Below are 17,170 nucleotides of genomic sequence, written 5' to 3'. Positions count from 1 at the left end.
CGAAATGTCCGTTTCCCTGGGCACAGTTCCTACAACTGAGGTCTGGAGGAGGGGCATAGAGAAAGGAGCCAGTTAACACCCAATGAAAAGTCTTTGGAGTGCCCATGTCTGCTGCGGATCCCGTCTATACCCCATGGTCTTGATGTCGCTCCCAGCATCCTCTACGGACTAGGAGAAAAGGATTTACCGGTAGGTTATCAAAATCCTATTGTTAAATTTAGTGTTTATTTTTTTCCCCCACTGACAGTGTTTTTTTTCAAAGACTTGAAAGTTAAGTCCAGTTAGATTTCTGGAATTTCCATCCTGTCAAAAAGTGTAAAAAAGAAAATACCATTTTACCTGGCGTGTGTTATAGTGACAAGTAGGAATCCATCAATGTGGCAGTCTGACTACTTGTAAGTTCTGATGGTATGTCCTATGTTTTATAACCTATAATGATGCAGTTAGCCACACATGCATTTTATTTTTGTTTTTTCTAGTGCCTCTCTTGTCCTGGGGTCCAAGTTTTAACTTTAGCATTTGGTATGTTGAAATCAATGGTATTGACGAGCCAGATGTGGTACAGCCCTGTCTTCATTGGTACAGCAAGGTAGGTGTGCATTTTAATTGTTATCACCTTGTTTATTTCAATCGTACAGTAATAGAGCATACAGTGTATTCACTGCCATTGACAGCATGTTTATTTTGTTCTAGGGGCAAAATCCTTTTGAGAAGTGTTTTATTTACTCACATGAAAGTTGCTGTATTGTATGAATGAGAACTGATGTCATTGTATGATATGAGATGCCTTGTTAGTGACTGGTCAATAGTATGATCAGTAATCTTGATCTTTTTAACAGTGGGCGGCATCCAATTAGCCCCGATGCTGATTTAGCCGTTCAAAACAACCGGGTATCACGATTAATGACCGGTGGTGTGGGGGAGGGAAGGGGGAGTGTGGTAGCAGTACTAACTACCCTATTAAGGTTAGTTGGTCAGCGCCGGGCTTTTATCATAACTGCCTACTGGGGCACTGTGTGGCTGGCTCCTTATACTCTGTGACTCTCTGAAGGTACTCTGGGGGAAACTGTGTCTGACATTTTCCTGTGTGTAATAGGCCCTACACACATGCCGATTTTTTGAAAGATATGAACGATCTCGTTCATAAATGAACTAGAACTCGTTCATATCTTTCAGTGTGGAGGCTCCAGCGATGAACGATGCGCGGCCCCGCGCTCGTTCATCGCTGGTCCCCCGTCGGCTGTGCATGCAGGCCAATATGGACGATCTCGTCCATATTTGCCTGCATGTCTGTGGAGCCGGGTGACGGGGGGAGTGAAGAAACTTCACTCCCCCCGTCACTGCCGCCTGGTCGGCCGTATCGGCCTTCGGGCACCTCGGCGGCACATCGCCATATGTGTAGGGCCCTAAAGTGTATATAGCTCACATTACCATGCTAAGGACTCCTTGTCCTGTGCTGCAGTGTGTTTATCTTCTCCTGAAGAGTCTATTCCATGTACTCAGGACTGCAATGTGCTTTCCCAGCCTTCTGAATCCGAACCCCCATGGGTGGATTCTTTGAGGGGAATGATATCCCAGATTTTAACAAGGATGTCACATAATGAGAAAGAAACGCAGTTTTTCAGAAAATCTGTGGAGGGTTTGACATACTCTGCCCCAGCTGCTTCGTCTAAGACCCCCCCCCTACATGCCCACAAAAACGTACACTTGCCCAGATAATGCAAGCTGACACTGACACCAACTCTGATACAGGGAACGGTGATGGGGATATGCAAGGGGGAGATGCATCACTTTCAAAGGGGGTGCAACTACTGATTGAAGCCATTAGGGCTATTTTACATATTACTGAGAAGGTACCTGGGCAGGTAGAGGAATCTTATTTTACAGCAAGTAAGAAATCCTCGCTTACCTTCCCGGCTTCTAAGGAGTTAATCTTTGTTTGAAAAATCCTGGGAAAACAGAGAAAAAATTCCAGATCTCAAAAAAGGGTTCTTATTGCTTTCCCTTTCCCTGAAGAAAAAAGTGGGAAAACCCCCCTATTGTAGATGCTTCTGTATCTAAATTGTCAAAGAAGGTGGTTTTATCTGTCCCCGGTTCAACCGCTTTAAAAGAGCCGGCTGACCGCAAGATTGAGACTACGCTCAAATCACTGTACACAGCTACTGGCGTAGCTTTAAGACCCGATATTGCTTGTGCGTGGATTTCTAAAGCTATAGTAGTGGTCAGGCCCGTTACTAGAAGACTTGGATACTATGGATAGGAGTGACATTGATTTGTTTTTGCGTCACATACAGGATTCTGCAGGTTTCACGGTGGAGGCCATGAAGGACCTTTTCATGCTGAATACAAGGGCTACTTCCATGGCAGTTTCGGTACGCAGAGGTCTCTGGCTGCGCCAATGGACTGCGGATGCAGAATCCAAGAAAAGTATGGAGAACCTACCCTTCTTCACAGGTCAGGCTCTATTTGGGGACGCACTGGATGTGTGGATCTCCACGGCAACCGCGGGTAAGTCAACCTTTCTTCCCCCAGCAGCACCACCTGCTAGGAAATCTTATCCTACATCTACACTGCAGTCCTTTCGGACAGCGAAAGTTAGAAAATCCAAAACTCCTTCCACTTTTATTAGAGGTGGTTGAGGAAAATCTAGAAAATCTGCACCAACAGGTTCTCAGGAACAGAAACCAGGTTCTGCTTCCTCAAAATCTTCAGCATGACGGTGGACCTCCCAGCCTGGAGATCAGGCAGGTGGGAGCGAGACTAAAGAATTTCAGTCACGTCTGGGCGTCATCATGCCTAGACCTCTGGGTAAAAGATATTGTTACCCAGGGGTACAAACTGGAGTTTCAAGTGCTCCCACCTCACAGATTCTTCAAATCAGGCTTAGCAGCTTCGCTGACAGGAAATGCTATCCTACAGGAAGCCATTAAAAAATTGGTTCAAACAAATGTCATTGTTCCAGTTCCACCTCACCAAAAACACAAGGGTTATTACTCAAACCTGCTTGTGGTACCGAAACTGGACGGTTCGGTAAGGCCGATATTAAATCTAAAGTCATTGAACCCCTACTTGAGGGAATTCAAATTCAAGATGGAGTCTCTAAATGAGTGGTGATCTCAGGTCTGGAGGAGTGGGAATTCCTGGTATCCCTGGATACCAAGGATGCGTACCTTCACTTTCCGATCTGGCCGCCTCACCAGGCTTATCTAAGATTTGCACTGCTGGACTGTCGCTGTCAGTTCCAGGCGCAGCCATTTGGCCTCTCCACAGCACCGATGGTGTTCACCAAGGTCATGGCAGAGATGATGCTGCTACTCCGCAGGCAGGGAGTGAACACAATTCCCTATCTGGACGATCTGCTGATGAAAGCATCTTCCAGGGAGAGTCTATTACAGAGTATTACTCTCTCAACTCGACTACTACAGGATCATAGGTGGATCCTGAACCTTCCAAAGTAACATTTGGAGCTGACAAGGAGACTGCCCTTCCTGGGGATGATACTCGACACGGAAGTGCAGAAGGTCTTTCTACCGGTGGAGAAAGCATTGGTGATACAATCAATGGTCCGGGATGTCCTGAAGCCACCGTGGGTATCGGTTCATCAGTGCATTCGCCTTTTCCTCCAACGAGGCTCTACAGTACGGAAGATTTCATGCTCGGTCTTTCCAACTGGATCTCCTGGACAAATGGTCAGGATCTCATCTTCACATGCACCAGCGGATACGTCTGTCACCGAAAGCCAGAATTTTACTCCTCTGGTGGCTACAAGCTTCTCACCTTCTCGAGGGCCGCAGGTTTGGGATTCAGAATTGGATCCTTCTAACCACGGATGCAAGTCTCAGAGGTTGGGGAGCAGTCACCCAAGGGGAAACCTTCCAAGGAAAGTGGTCAAATCTGGAATCCATCCTTCCGATAAACATTCTGGAACTAAGGGTCATATACAACGGCCTTCTATAAGTGGCACATCTTCTGCAAGATCAGGCTATTCAGGTGCAGTCGGACAATGTAACGACAGTGTCCTGCATAAACAGGGCGGAACGAAGAGCAGAGCGTTGATGTCAGAGGTAACAAAAATCCTCCTCTGGGCAGAAAAGCACGCGGTGGCGCTGTCAACAGTCTTCATTTCGGGAGTGGACAACTGGGAAGCGGACTTCCTAAGCAGACACTATCTCTATCCAGGGGAATGGGGCCTCCACCTGGGGTGTACCTCCAAATAGACATGATGGCCTCCCGCCTCAACAAGAAGCTTCGGAGGTACTGTTCCAGGTCAAGAGACCCACAAGCAGTGGCGGTGGACACCCTTGCAACTCTATGGGTGTTCCAGCCAGTGTATGTGTTCCCTCCACTTCCACTCATCCCAAGGATTCTCAAACTAATAAAAAGAATAAGCGTTCAGGCGATCCTCATTGCTCCGTACTGGCCAAGAAGGGCTTGGTACGCGGATCTTCTGGAATTACTGCTGGAGGATCCGAGGCCTCTTCCTCTTTGCGAGGACCTTCTACAACAGGGGCTGTTCACCTATCAAGATTTACCGTGGCTAAGTTTGACGGCATGGAGGTTGAACGCCAGATCTTAGCTCGGAAGGGCATTCCGAACAAGGTCATTCCTACTCTGATCCATGCTTGGAAGGGGGTAACGTCAAAACATTACCATCGTATTTGGAAAAAGTATGTGTCTTGGTGTGAATCCAAAAAGTTTCCTACGGTGGAGTTTCAACTAGGACGGTTTCTCCTCTTTCTCTGACGTCCTAGTGGATGCTGGGAACACCGTAAGGACCATGGGGAATAGACTGCTCCGCAGGAGACTGGGCACATCTAAAGAAAGAATTAGGACTATCTGGTGTGCACTGGCTCCTCCCCCTATGACCCTCCTCCAAGCCTCGGTTAGATTTCTGTGCCCGGCTGAGCTGGATGCACACTAGGGGCTCTCCTGAGCTCCTAGAAAGAAAGTATAATTTAGGTTTTTTATTTTACAGTGAGACCTGCTGGCAACAGGCTCACTGCACCGAGGGACTAAGGGGAGAAGAAGCGAACCTACCTAAGTGGTGGTAGCTTAGGTTAGCTCCAGAGGGATCGCACACAGGACCCGACCTCGTCGTCCGTTCCCGGAGCCGCGCAGCCGTCCCCCTTACAGAGCCAGAAGCAAGAAGGTCCGGAAAATCGGCGGCTGAAGACTTTTGTCTTCTCCAAGGTAGCGCACAGCACTGCAGCTGTGCGCCATTGCTCCTCATGCACACCACACACTGCGGTCACTGATGGGTGCAGGGCGCTGGGGGGGGCGCCCTGAGCAGCAATAAATAACACCTTGGCTGGCAAACTGACACCATATATAGCCCCAGAGGCTATATAGGTGTATATTAACCCCTGCCAGAAATCTTAAAATTGCGGGAGAAAGCCAGCCGAAAAAGGGGCGGAGCCATCTCCCTCAGCACACTGGCGCCATTTTCCCTCACAGCTCCGCTGGAAGGATCACTCCCTGGCTCTCCCCTGCAGTCCTGCACTACAGAAAGGGTAAAAAAGAGAGGGGGGGCACAAATTTAGGCGCAGTATAATATATATGCAGCTATAAGGGGAAAACACACTTTATAGGTGATATCCCTGTGGTATTTAGCGCTCTGGTGTGTGCTGGCATACTCTCCCTCTGTCTCCCCAAAGGGCTTTGTGGGGTCCTGTCCTCTGTCAGAGCATTCCCTGTGTGTGTGCTGTGTGTCGGTACCGCTGTGTCGACATGTATGATGAGGAAAATGATGTGGAGGCAGAGCAAATGCCTGTAAGTGTGTTGTCACCCCCTGAAGGGTCGACACCTGTGTGGATGGACTTATGGAAGGAATTACATGACAGTGTCAGCTCCTTACATAAAAGGTTTGACGACATAGGACAGCCGGCTTCCAGCGTCTCAAATGTCATCAGGGGCTTTAAAACGCCCGCTACCTCAGATGGCAGACACAGATGTCGACACGGATACCGACTCCAGTGTCGACGACGATGAGACTAATGTACCCTCCAATAGGTCCACCCGTTACATGATTGAGGCAATGAAAAATGTATTACACATTTCTGATAGTACCCCAGGTACCACAAAAAAGGGTATTATGTTCGGTGAGAGAACTCCCAGTAGTTTTTCCTGCATCTGAGGAATTAAATGAGGTGTGTGCGGAAGCCTGGACTTCCCCCGATAAGAAATTGATAATTTCTAAACGGTTATTGGCAGCGTACCCTTTCCCGCCAGAGGATAGGTCACGTTGGGAAACATCCCCTAGGGTAGATAAAGCGCTTACACGTGTGGATGTGCAGTGCTGCTGCTGCGTGGTCAGATTCCCTGTTGGATAATATTGATACCCTAGATAGGGACAATATTTTGCTGACAGTAGAGCATATAAAAAACGCTGTCTTATACATGCGTGATGCACAGAGGGATATTTGCCGGCTGGCATCAAAAATAAGTGCAATGTCCATTGCCGCCAGAAGGGGGTTATGGACTCGGCAGTGGTCAGGTGATGCCGATTCAAAAAGGCACATGGAAGTTTTGCCTTATAAGGGGGTAGAACTGTTTGGGGATGGTCTCTCAGACCTCGTTTCCACAGCTACGGCTGGGAAATCGACATTTTTGCCACAAGCTACCCCACAGCAAAAGAAAGCACCGTATTATCAAGTACAGTCCTTTCGGCCCCAAAAACACAAGAGGGCTCGAGGCGCGTCCTTTCTGCCGAGAGGCAAAGGTAGAGGGAAAAAGCTGCAGCATACAGCCAGTTCCCAAGAGCAAAAGTCCTCCCCCGCGTCCGGTAAGTCCACAGCATGACGCTGGGGCTTCACAGGCGGACCCGGGTACGGTGGGGGCTCGTCTCAGAAATTTCAGCACACAGTGGGCTCTCTCACAGGTGGATCCCTGGACCCTTCAAGTAGTATCTCAGGGGTACAGGCTGGAATTCGAGACGTGTCCCCCCCCCCCCCCCCCCGCTGGTTTCTAAAATCTGCCTTACCTGCAACTCCCTCTGCCAGGGAGGCAGTGTTGGTGGCTATCCAAAAACTATTCACAGCAAGTGATTGTCAAGGTACCCCTCCTTCAGCGAGGAAAGGGTTACTATTCCACAATGTTTGTGGTACCGAAACCGGACGCTTCGGTGAGACCCATCTTAAATTTAAAAGCCTTGAACACTTATATCAAAAAGTATCCACTAGGACGTCAGAGAAAATAAGAATTTACTTACCGGTAATTCTATTTCTCGTAGTCCGTAGTGGATGCTGGGCGCCCATCCCAAGTGCGGATTGTCTGCAATACTTGTAAATAGTTATTGTTATACAAATCGGGTTATTATTGCGAGCCATCTGTTCAGAGGCTCCTTTTGTTATCATACTGTTAACCGGGGTTTCCTATCGCGAGTTATACGGTGTGATTGGTGTGGCTGGTATGAGTCTTACCCGGGATTCAAAATCCTTCCTTATTGTGTCAGCTCTTCCGGGCACAGTGTCCTAACTGAGGCTTGGAGGAGGGTCATAGGGGGAGGAGCCAGTGCACACCAGATAGTCCTAATTCTTTCTTTAGATGTGCCCAGTCTCCTGCGGAGACGTCTATTCCCCATGGTCCTTACAGAGTTCCCAGCATCCACTACGGACTACGAGAAATAGAATTACCGGTGAGTTAATTCTTATTTTCTGCAAGCAGGTGTGGATGTGGACATACACTTGGGCTCCATAAAGGTCCAGATTTCGGCCTTGTCCATTTTCTTCCAGAAACAGCTGCTCTCCCTGAGGTTCAGACATTCTTGAAAGGGGTTCTTCACATCCAACCATCCTTTGTGCCTCCTACGGCACCTTGGGATCTTAACGTGGTGCTGCAGTTCCTGCAATCGTATTGGTTCGAGCCTTTACAGGAGGTGGACGTCAAGTTTCTCACTTGGAAGACTGTCACGCTGTTGGCATTGGCATCTGCTAGACGTGTGTCGGTATTGGGGGCATTGTCATGCAAGAGCCCCTTTCCATTCAGACAGAGCTGAGCTCAGAACGCGTCAACAATTTCTTCCAAAGGTTTTGTCGGTTTTTCATATCAACCAACCTATTGTGGTGCCAGTTGCTACTGACTCCTCAATTGCCTCAAAGTCCTTGGATGTTGTGAGGGCTTTAAAAATATATGTGAAGAGAACTTCTCGTCACAGGAAGTCGGACGCTCTATTTGTTCATTTTGATCTCAACAAGGTTGGGTGTCCTGCTTCTAAGCAGACGATTTCTCGCTGGATTAGGTTTACTATCCAGCATGCTTATTTTACGGCAGGCTTGCCGTGTCCAAGATCTGTTCAGGCCCACTCTACTCGTAAAGTGGGTTCTTCCTGGGCAGCTGTCCGTGGTGTCGCGGCTTTACATCTTTGCCATGTAGTTACTTGGTCAGGGTTGAACATGTTTGCTAAGTTCTACAAGTTTGATACTTTGGCCTCTGAGGACCTACAGTTTGGTCAATCTGTTCTGCAGGAACCTCAGCACTCTCCCTCCCGTACTGGGAGCTTTGGTACATCCCCATGGTACTAAATGGAACCCCAACATCCTCTAGGGCGCAAGAGAAAATAGGATTTTAATTACCTACCGGTAAATCCTTTTATTGTAGTCCGTAGAGGATGCTGGACGCCCGCCCAGTGCTTCGTTTTCCTGCATTGTTACTTGGTTAAATATTGTTGGTTCAGTCATTGCTGAATAATTTGTTTGGTTAGCTTGGCTTTCCTTTTGTTATGTGTGAGCTGGTGTGAATCTCACCACTATCCGTGTATTTCCTTCTCTCGAAGTATGTCTCCTCGGGCACATTTTCTAAATGGAGTCTGGTAGGAGGGGCTTAGAGGGAGGAGCCAGCCCACACTATTAAACTCTTAAAGTGCCCATGCCTCCTAGTGGACCCGTCTATACCCCATAGTACTAAATGGAACCCCAGCATCCTCTATGGACTACGAGAAAAGGATTTACCGATAGGTAATTTAAAATCCTATTATTTCTCCACTGTTTTGGATCATATTAAATCTCAGCCCTATAGCTCACATTGAGGGCTGACCAGTTCCACAATTTATTTATTTATTTTTTTGTTCAAAACTAAAAACCATCTGTGGATGCGCTTGCCTCCCAACTGTCCCGATTTTTGCAGGACAGTCCAGTTTTTTGGGGGACTTTCCCGCTATCCCACCCGCGGGCCGCAGTGTCCCGCGGATAGGGGGCAGTTGGGAGGCTCCTGTCACGGAGCACGGGTGAATAGACACTGTCCGTCTGCGCACAGCGTTTATTCACAGGAGAGAGGTAGGTGGGGCATGCCCCCACAGTGTCGAAAAATGGGCACTCTTGTGAAGCCACGCCCCTTTTTCCACAGGCCACACTTCTTTTTGAGGTCCCTATTCCCCTTTAACAAATGTTGGGAGGTATGTCTTACGTGCCCCCTAGAGATGCTGGCCATGCTGTATTCCCAAATAAAGCTAGAGTGAACATGCTGAATGTGCATAATACTTTAACTGCATTGAGTTAGCCATTTGTGGAAGACTGCTAAAAAGTTGCGTCGCTGGGACAGCTGTTTCACACTTGTCTGTCAGGATGAAAATGGTAATTGCATCAGAAATGAGGATGTGAAAAACGCTGGGAATTTTATGCACTAAAATGCAAAAATGTGAATGTAGACATAGAGATTTGGCAAAAACCAGCAAAGCCAAACCTAATAAATTCCTTTATTCATCTCTATGATTGCTCATAAAAAGATTTCAGTGTAATTTTTTTACCGACAGTTGTCATAAGTAGCTACACAGTATAACTTTGACTGGAGAAAATGTCTTCCCTAGTTGTCATATTACCAGAGTTAATTTGTATCAGTCGAAAAGTAAATGTCAGTCTGTATCATTTCTGTTACCTGAACATGCAAGTCTTACCAAAAGGTTTATTTACTAAATGGTATCTTTTCTAATCCGCTGCTTGCTGATCAGCGGTTTCTTCCAGATTTTAAAACGACAGTACTAGTAAAGGCAAAACCTGGTGTGTTTTGCATTTACAGCGCATCCGGAAAGTATTCACAGCGCTTCACTTTTTCCACATTTTGTTATGTTACAGCCTTATTCCAAAATGGAATAAATTCATTTTTGTCCTCAAAATTCTACACACAATACCCCATAATGACGACGTTAAAAAGGTTTTTTGAGATTTTTGCAAATTTATTAAAAATAAAAACCGAAGAAATCACATGTACATAAGTATTCCCAGCCTTTGCCTTGAAGCTCGAAATTAAGCTTGTGTGCATCCTGTTTCCACTGATTATCCTTGAGATGTTCCTACATCTTAATTGGAGTCCACCTGTGGTAAATTCAGTTGATTGGACATGATTTGGAAAGGCACACACCTGTCTATAGAAGGTCCCACACTTGACAGTGATGTCTGAGCACAAACCAAGCATGAAGTCAAAAGAATTGTCTGTAGACCTCTGAGACAGGATTGTCTCGAGGCACAAATCTGGGGAAGGGTACAAAAAAATATCTTCTGCTTTGAGGGTCCCAATGAGCACAGTATCCTCCATCATCCGTAAATGGAAGAAGTTCGGAACTACCTGGGGGCAAATTTACTAAGATGGGAGTTCTTTTTAAGATGGGATGTTGCCCATAGCAACCAATCACATTCTACTTCTCATTTATCTAGCACTTTCTAAAAGATAACTGGAATCTGATTGGTTGCTGTTGGCAACATTCCATCTTAAATAGAACTCCCATCTTAGTAAATTTGCCCCCAGGTCTCTTCCTAGAGCTGGCCGGCTGTCTAAATTGAGTGATCGGGGGAGAAGGGCCCTAGTCAGGCAGGTGACCAAAAACCTGATGGTCACTCTTTCAGAGCTACAGCTTTCCTCTATGGAGAGAGGAGAACCTTCCAGAAGGACAACCATCTCTGCAGCAATCCACCAATCAGGCCGGTATGGTAAAGTGGCCAGACGGAAGCCACTCCTTAGTAAAAAAGCACATGGCAGCCCACCTGGAGTTTGCCAAAATGCACCTGAAAGGGACTCAGACCATGAGAAACAAAATTCTCTGGTCTGATGAGACAAAGATTGATCTCTTTGGCGTGAATGCCAAGCGTCATGTTTGGAGGAAATCAGGCACCGCTCATCACTAGGCCAATACCATCCCTACAGTGTAGCATGGTGGTGGCAGCATCATGCTGTGGGAATGTTTTTCAGCGGCAGGAACTGGGAGACTAGTCGGGATAGATGAATGCAGCAATGTACGGAGACATCCTGGATAAAAATCTGCTCCAGAGCGCTCTTGACCTCAGACTGGGGTGACGGTTCATCTTTCAACATAACGACCCTAAGCACACAGCCAAGATATCAAAGGCGTGGCTTCAGGACAACTGTGTATGTCCTTGAGTGGCCCTGCCAGAGCCCAGCCTTGAATCCGATTTGACCACCTCTGGAGAGATCTGAAAATGGCTGTGCACCGACGCTTCCCATTCAACCTGATGGAGCTTAAGAGGTGCTGCAAAGAGGAATGGGCGAAACTGCCCAAAGATAGGTGTGCCAAGCTTGTGGTATCCTATTCAAAAAGACTTGAGGCTGTAATTGCTGCCAAAGGTGCATCAACAAAGTATTGAGCAAAGGCTGTGAATAGTTATGTACATGTGATTTATTAGTTTTTTATTTCTCTAACGTCCTAGAGGATGCTGGGGACTCCGTAAGGACCATGGGGAGAGACGGGCTCCGCAGGAGACATGGGCACTTTAAGAAAGAATTTAGTTCCTGGTGTGCACTGGCTCCTCCCTCTCTACCCCTCCTCCAGACCTCAGTTTGATTCTGTGCCCAGAGGAGCTGGGTGCTTTTCAGTGAGCTCTCCTGAGTTTGCTGATTGAAAGTTTTTTGTTACGTTTTTTATTTTCAGGGAGCCCTGCTGGCAACAGACTCCCTGCATCGTGGGACTGAGGGGAGAGTAGCAGCCCTACTCTCTGAAGCTAGGTCCTGCTTCTTAGGCTACTGGACACCATTAGCTCCAGAGGGATCGGTACGCAGGATCTCTCCCTCGCCGTCCCCCTCGCAGAGCCGGAAGACTGAAGCCGGGTGAGTATGAGAAGCAAGAAGACTTCACAGGCGGCAGAAGACTTTGTGATCTTCACTGGAGGTAACGCATAGCACTGCAGCTGTGCGCCATTGCTCCACACACCTACACATACTCCGGTCACTGTTAGGGTGCAGGGCGCAGGGGGGGGGCGCCCTGGGCAGCATTTGGGACCTCATTCTGGCAAATAAATACATATATACAGCTAGGCACTGTATATATGTAGGAGACCCCGCCAAAGAAATAAATTTTAAGCGGGACAGAAGCACGCCGCCGAGGGGGCGGGGCTTCTCCCTCAGCACTCACCAGTGCCATTTTTTCTCCGCAGCACGCTGAGAAGAAGCTCCCCAGGCACTCCCCTGCTGATACACAGTAGAAGAGGGTTGAAAAGAGAGGGGGGGGGGGCACATAATTAGACGCAAAAAAGTATATTTTCAGCAGCTACTGGGTTAACATTAAGTTACTGTGTTATTCTTGGGTTGTATAGCGCTGGGGTGTGTGCTGGCATACTCTCTGTCTCTCCAAAGGGCCTCGTGGGGGAACTGTCTTCAGAAAGGACATTCCCTGTGTGTGTGGTGTGTCTGTACGCTTGTGTCGACATGTCTGATGTGGAAGGCTATGTGGGAGAGGAGCGGGAGCAAATGAATGTGGTGTCTCCGCCGACACCTGATTGGATGGATATGTGGAAGGTTTTAAATGATAATATTAATACTTTGCATAAAAGATTAGACAAGGCTGATGCATTGGGACAGTCAGGGTCTCAACCCGTGCCTGATCCTATGTCGCAGGGACCGTCGGGGTATCATAAGCGCCCACTATCCCTAATTGTTGACACAGATACCGACATGGATTCTGACTCCAGTGTCGATTACGATGATGCAAAGTTACAGCCAAAGTTGGCTAAATCACTCCGATATATGATTATAGCAATTAAGGAGGTTTTGCACATCACAGAGGAAACCCCTGTCCCTGACACAAGGGTTTATATGTATAAGGGAAAGAAACCTGAGGTAACTTTCCCCCTTCACACGAACTGAATGAGTTATGTGAAAAAGCTTGGGATTCTCCAGATAAAAAACTGCAGATTTCCAAACGGATTCTTATGGCGTATCCTTTCCCGCCAACGGACAGGTTACGATGGGAATCCTCCCCTAGGGTGGACAAAGCTTTAACTTGCTTATCCAAAAAGGTAGCCCTGCCGTCCCAGGATACGGCAACCCTCAAGGATGCTGCTGATCGCAAACAGGAGGGTACCCTGAAGTCCATTTATACACATTCAGGTACCTTGCTCAGACCGGCAATCGCGTCGGCCTGGGTCTGTAGTGCAGTAGCGGCATGGACTGATACCTTATCAGAGGAGTTTGATACCCTAGATAGGGATACTGTTTTATTGACCCTGGGGCATATTAAAGACGCTGTCCTTTATATGAGAGATGCTCAAAGAGACATTAGTCTGCTGGGTTCTAGAATAAACGCTATGTCGATTTCTGCCAGAAGGGTCCTGTGGACTCGGCAATGGACAGGTGATGCCGACTCAAAGCGGCATATGGAGGTTTTACCTTACAGGGGTGAGGAATTGTTCGGTGAAGGTCTATCGGACCTGGTCTCCACAGCTACGGCTGGAAAGTCAAATTTTTTGCCTCATGTTCCCTCACAGCCTAAGAGAGCACCGCATTATCAAATTGCAGTCCTTTCGTTCACAAAGAAACAAAGTCCGAGGTGCGTCCTATCTTGCCAGAGGGAGGGGCAGAGGATAAAAGCTGCACAATACAGCTAGTTCCCAGGAACAGAAGTCCTCCCCGACCTCTGCAAAATCCACCGCATGACGCTGGGGCTCCACTGGCGGAGTCGGGGCCAGTGGGGGCGCGTCTTCGGAATTTCAGCCTCATGTGGGTTCACTCCCAGGTGGATACCTGGGCAATAGAAATTGTGTCTCAGGGTTACAAGCTGGAATTCGAAGAGGTGCCTCCTCGACGGTTTTTCAAATCGGCCCTACCGTCTTCCCCCCTAGAGAGGGAGATAGTGTTAAATGCAATACAAAAATTGTATCTTCAGCAGGTGGTGGTCGAGGTTCCCCTCCTTCAACAGGGAAGGGGGTATTATTCGACCATGTTTGTGGTTCCGAAACCGGACGGTTCGGTAAGACCCATATTGAATTTAAAATCTCTGAACCTATACTTGAAGAGGTTTAAGTTCAAGATGGAATCGCTAAGAGCGGTCATCGCCAGCCTGGAAGGGGGGGATTTTATGGTGTCACTGGACATAAAGGATGCGTACCTTCATGTCCCCATTTATCCACCTCATAAGGCGTACCTAATATTTGCGGTACAGGACTGTCATTACCAATTTCAGACGTTGCCGTTTGGTCTCTCAATGACTCCGAGGATTTTCACCAAGGTAATGATGGAAATGATGGTGCTGCTGCGCAAGCAGGGTGTCACAATTATCCCGTACTTGGACGATCTCCTCATAAAAGCGAGATCAAGAGAGCAGTTGCTGAACAGCGTATCTTTTTCACTGAAAGTGTTACAACAACACGGCTGGATTCTCAATATCCCAAAGTCGTAGTTGGTTCCTACGACTCGTCTGCCCTTCTTGGGCATGATTCTGGACACGACCCAGAAAAGGGTTTATCTTCCGATAGAAAAAGCCCAGGAATTTATGACTCTGGTAAGGAACCTTTTGAAAACAAGACAGGTGTCCGTGCATCATTCCACTCGAGTCCTGGGGAAGATGGTGGCCTCATACAAGGCCATTCCCTTTGGCAGGTTCCATGCGAGGACTTTCCAATGGGATCTGTTGGACAAGCGGTCCAGATCACATCTACAGATGCATCGGTTGATCACCCTGTCCCCCAGGGCCAGGGTGTCACTCCTGTGGTTGCTGCAGAGTGCTCACCTTCTCGAGGGCCGCAGATTCGGCATTAAGGATTGGATCCTGGTGACCACGGACGCAAGCCTCCGCGGTTGGGGAGCAGTCACACAGGGAAGAAATTTCCAGGGTCTTTGGTCAAGTCAAGAGACTTGTCTGCACATCACTATCCTGGAACTAAGGGCCATATACAACGTCCTAAGTCAAGCGGAGGCCTTACTTCGCGACCAACCAGTTCTGATCTAGTCAGACAACATCACCGCAGTGGCTCATGTAAACCGCCAAGGCGGCAATGGCGGAAGCCACCAGGATTCTTCGCTGGGCGGAGAATCATGTAAGTGCACGGTCAGCGGTGTTCATTCCGGGAGTGGACAACTGGGAAGCAGACTTCCTCAGCAGACACGACCTACACCCGGGAGAGTAGGGACTTCATCCAGAAGTCTTCGCACAGATTGTGAGTCGGTGGGAACTGCCACAGATAGACATGATGGCGTCCCGCCTCAACAAAAAGCTGCAGAGGTATTGCGCCAGGTCAAGAGACCCTCAGGCAGTAGCGATAGACGCCCTCGTGACACCGTGGGTGTTCCGGTCCATCTATGTATTTCCTCCTCTTCCTCTCATACCAAAGGTGTTGAGAATAGTAAGAAGAAAAGGAGTGAGAACAATCCTCGTTCCAGATTGGCCACGACAGACCTGGTATCCAGATCTGCAGGAAATGCTCACGGAAGATCCGTGGCCTCTTCCTCTAAGGCAGGACCTGTTGCAACAGGGTCCCTGTCTGTACCAAGACTTACCGCGGCTGCGTTTGACGGCATGGCGGTTGAACGCCGGATCCTAGCGGAAAAAGGTATTCCAGTGGAGGTTATCCCTTCGCTGATAAAGGCTAGGAAGGAAGTAACAGCAAAACATTATCACCGTATATGGCGAAGATATGTTTCTTGGTGTGAGGCCAGGAATGCTCCTACGGAAGAATTCCATCTGGGCCGTTTCCTTCACTTCCTACAAACTGGAGTGGATTTGGGACTTAAATTAGGCTCCATTAAGGTCCAGATTTCGGCCCTATCCATTTTCTTTCAAAAAGAATTGGCTTCTGTCCAAGAAGTTCAGACTTTTGTTAAGGGAGTACTGCATATTCAGCCTCCGTTTGTGCCTCCGGTGGCACCTTGGGACCTTAATGTGGTCTTGGGCTTCCTAAAGTCACACTGGTTTGAACCACTGAAAACGGTGGAGTTGAAATATCTCACTTGGAAGGTGGTCATGTTATTAGCCCTGCCTTCGGCTAGGCGAGTGTCGGAATTAGCGGCTTTATCACATAAAAGCCCCTATCTGGTTTTCCATATGGATAGAGCGGAATTGCGGACACGTCCTCAGTTCCTGCCAAAAGTGGTTTCATCCTTTCATATGAACCAACCTATTGTGGTGCCTGTGGCTACACGGGACTTAGAGGATTCAGAGTCTCTTGATGTGGTCAGGGCTTTGAAGATTTATGTAGCCAGGACGGCTAGAGTCCGAAAAACAGAAGCACTGTTTGTTCTGTATGCAGCCAACAAGCTTGGCAGCCCTGCTTTAAAGCAGACTCTTGCTCGCTGGATCTGTAACACGATTCAGCAGGCGCATTCTACGGCAGGATTGCAGTTACCTAAATCGATCAAGGCCCATTCCACTAGGAAAGTGGGCTCTTCTTGGGCGGCTGCCCGAGGGGTCTCGGCACTACAGCTGTGTCGAGCTGCTACTTGGTCGGGTACAAACACCTTTGCAAAATTCTATAAGTTTGATGCCTTGGCTGAGGAGGGAGGACCTCCTGTTTGCTCAATCGGTGCTACAGAGTCTTTCGCACTCTCCCGCCCGTTTGGGAGCTTTGGTATAATCCCCATGGTCCTTACGGAGTCCCCAGCATCCTCTAGGATGTTAGAGATAATAAGATTTTACTTACCGGTAAATCTATTTCTCGTAGTCCGTAGAGGATGCTGGGCGCCCGTCCCAAGTGCGGACTTCTTCTGCAATACTTGTATATAGTTATTGCTTCAATAAGGGTTAAGTTATTGTTGCATCGGCGTGAACTGATGCTATGTTATTGTCATACTGTTTACTGGATTGTTATCACAAGTTATATGGTGTGGCTGGTATGAATCTTGCCCTTGGATTAACAAAAATCCTTTCCTCGTACTGTCCATCTCCTCTGGGCACAGTTCTCTAACTGAGGTCTGGAGGAGGGGTAGAGAGGGAGGAGACAGTGCACACCAGGAACTAAAT

At 48.0% G+C, this 17,170-nt stretch overlaps 1 protein-coding gene across 2 annotated transcripts in view; it reads left to right on the top strand.

Annotated features, from left to right (window-relative positions):
- The window catches only part of MKLN1 (muskelin 1), a 322,757-nt gene that overhangs the window by 114,397 nt on the left and 191,190 nt on the right, over positions 1-17,170 (top strand). For both annotated transcript variants that reach the window (XM_063926768.1, XM_063926769.1), the window contains one exon: positions 480-589. In XM_063926768.1, the coding sequence (XP_063782838.1) occupies positions 480-589 (110 nt within the window). The remainder of the gene's footprint in view (positions 1-479; positions 590-17,170) is intronic.

This window comes from Pseudophryne corroboree, chromosome 6 (assembly GCF_028390025.1).
Source record: "Pseudophryne corroboree isolate aPseCor3 chromosome 6, aPseCor3.hap2, whole genome shotgun sequence".
Taxonomy (NCBI): domain Eukaryota; kingdom Metazoa; phylum Chordata; class Amphibia; order Anura; family Myobatrachidae; genus Pseudophryne; species Pseudophryne corroboree.
The sequence above is the reverse complement of the archived record's forward strand: the minus strand, read 5'-3'. Positions and strand labels throughout refer to the sequence as shown.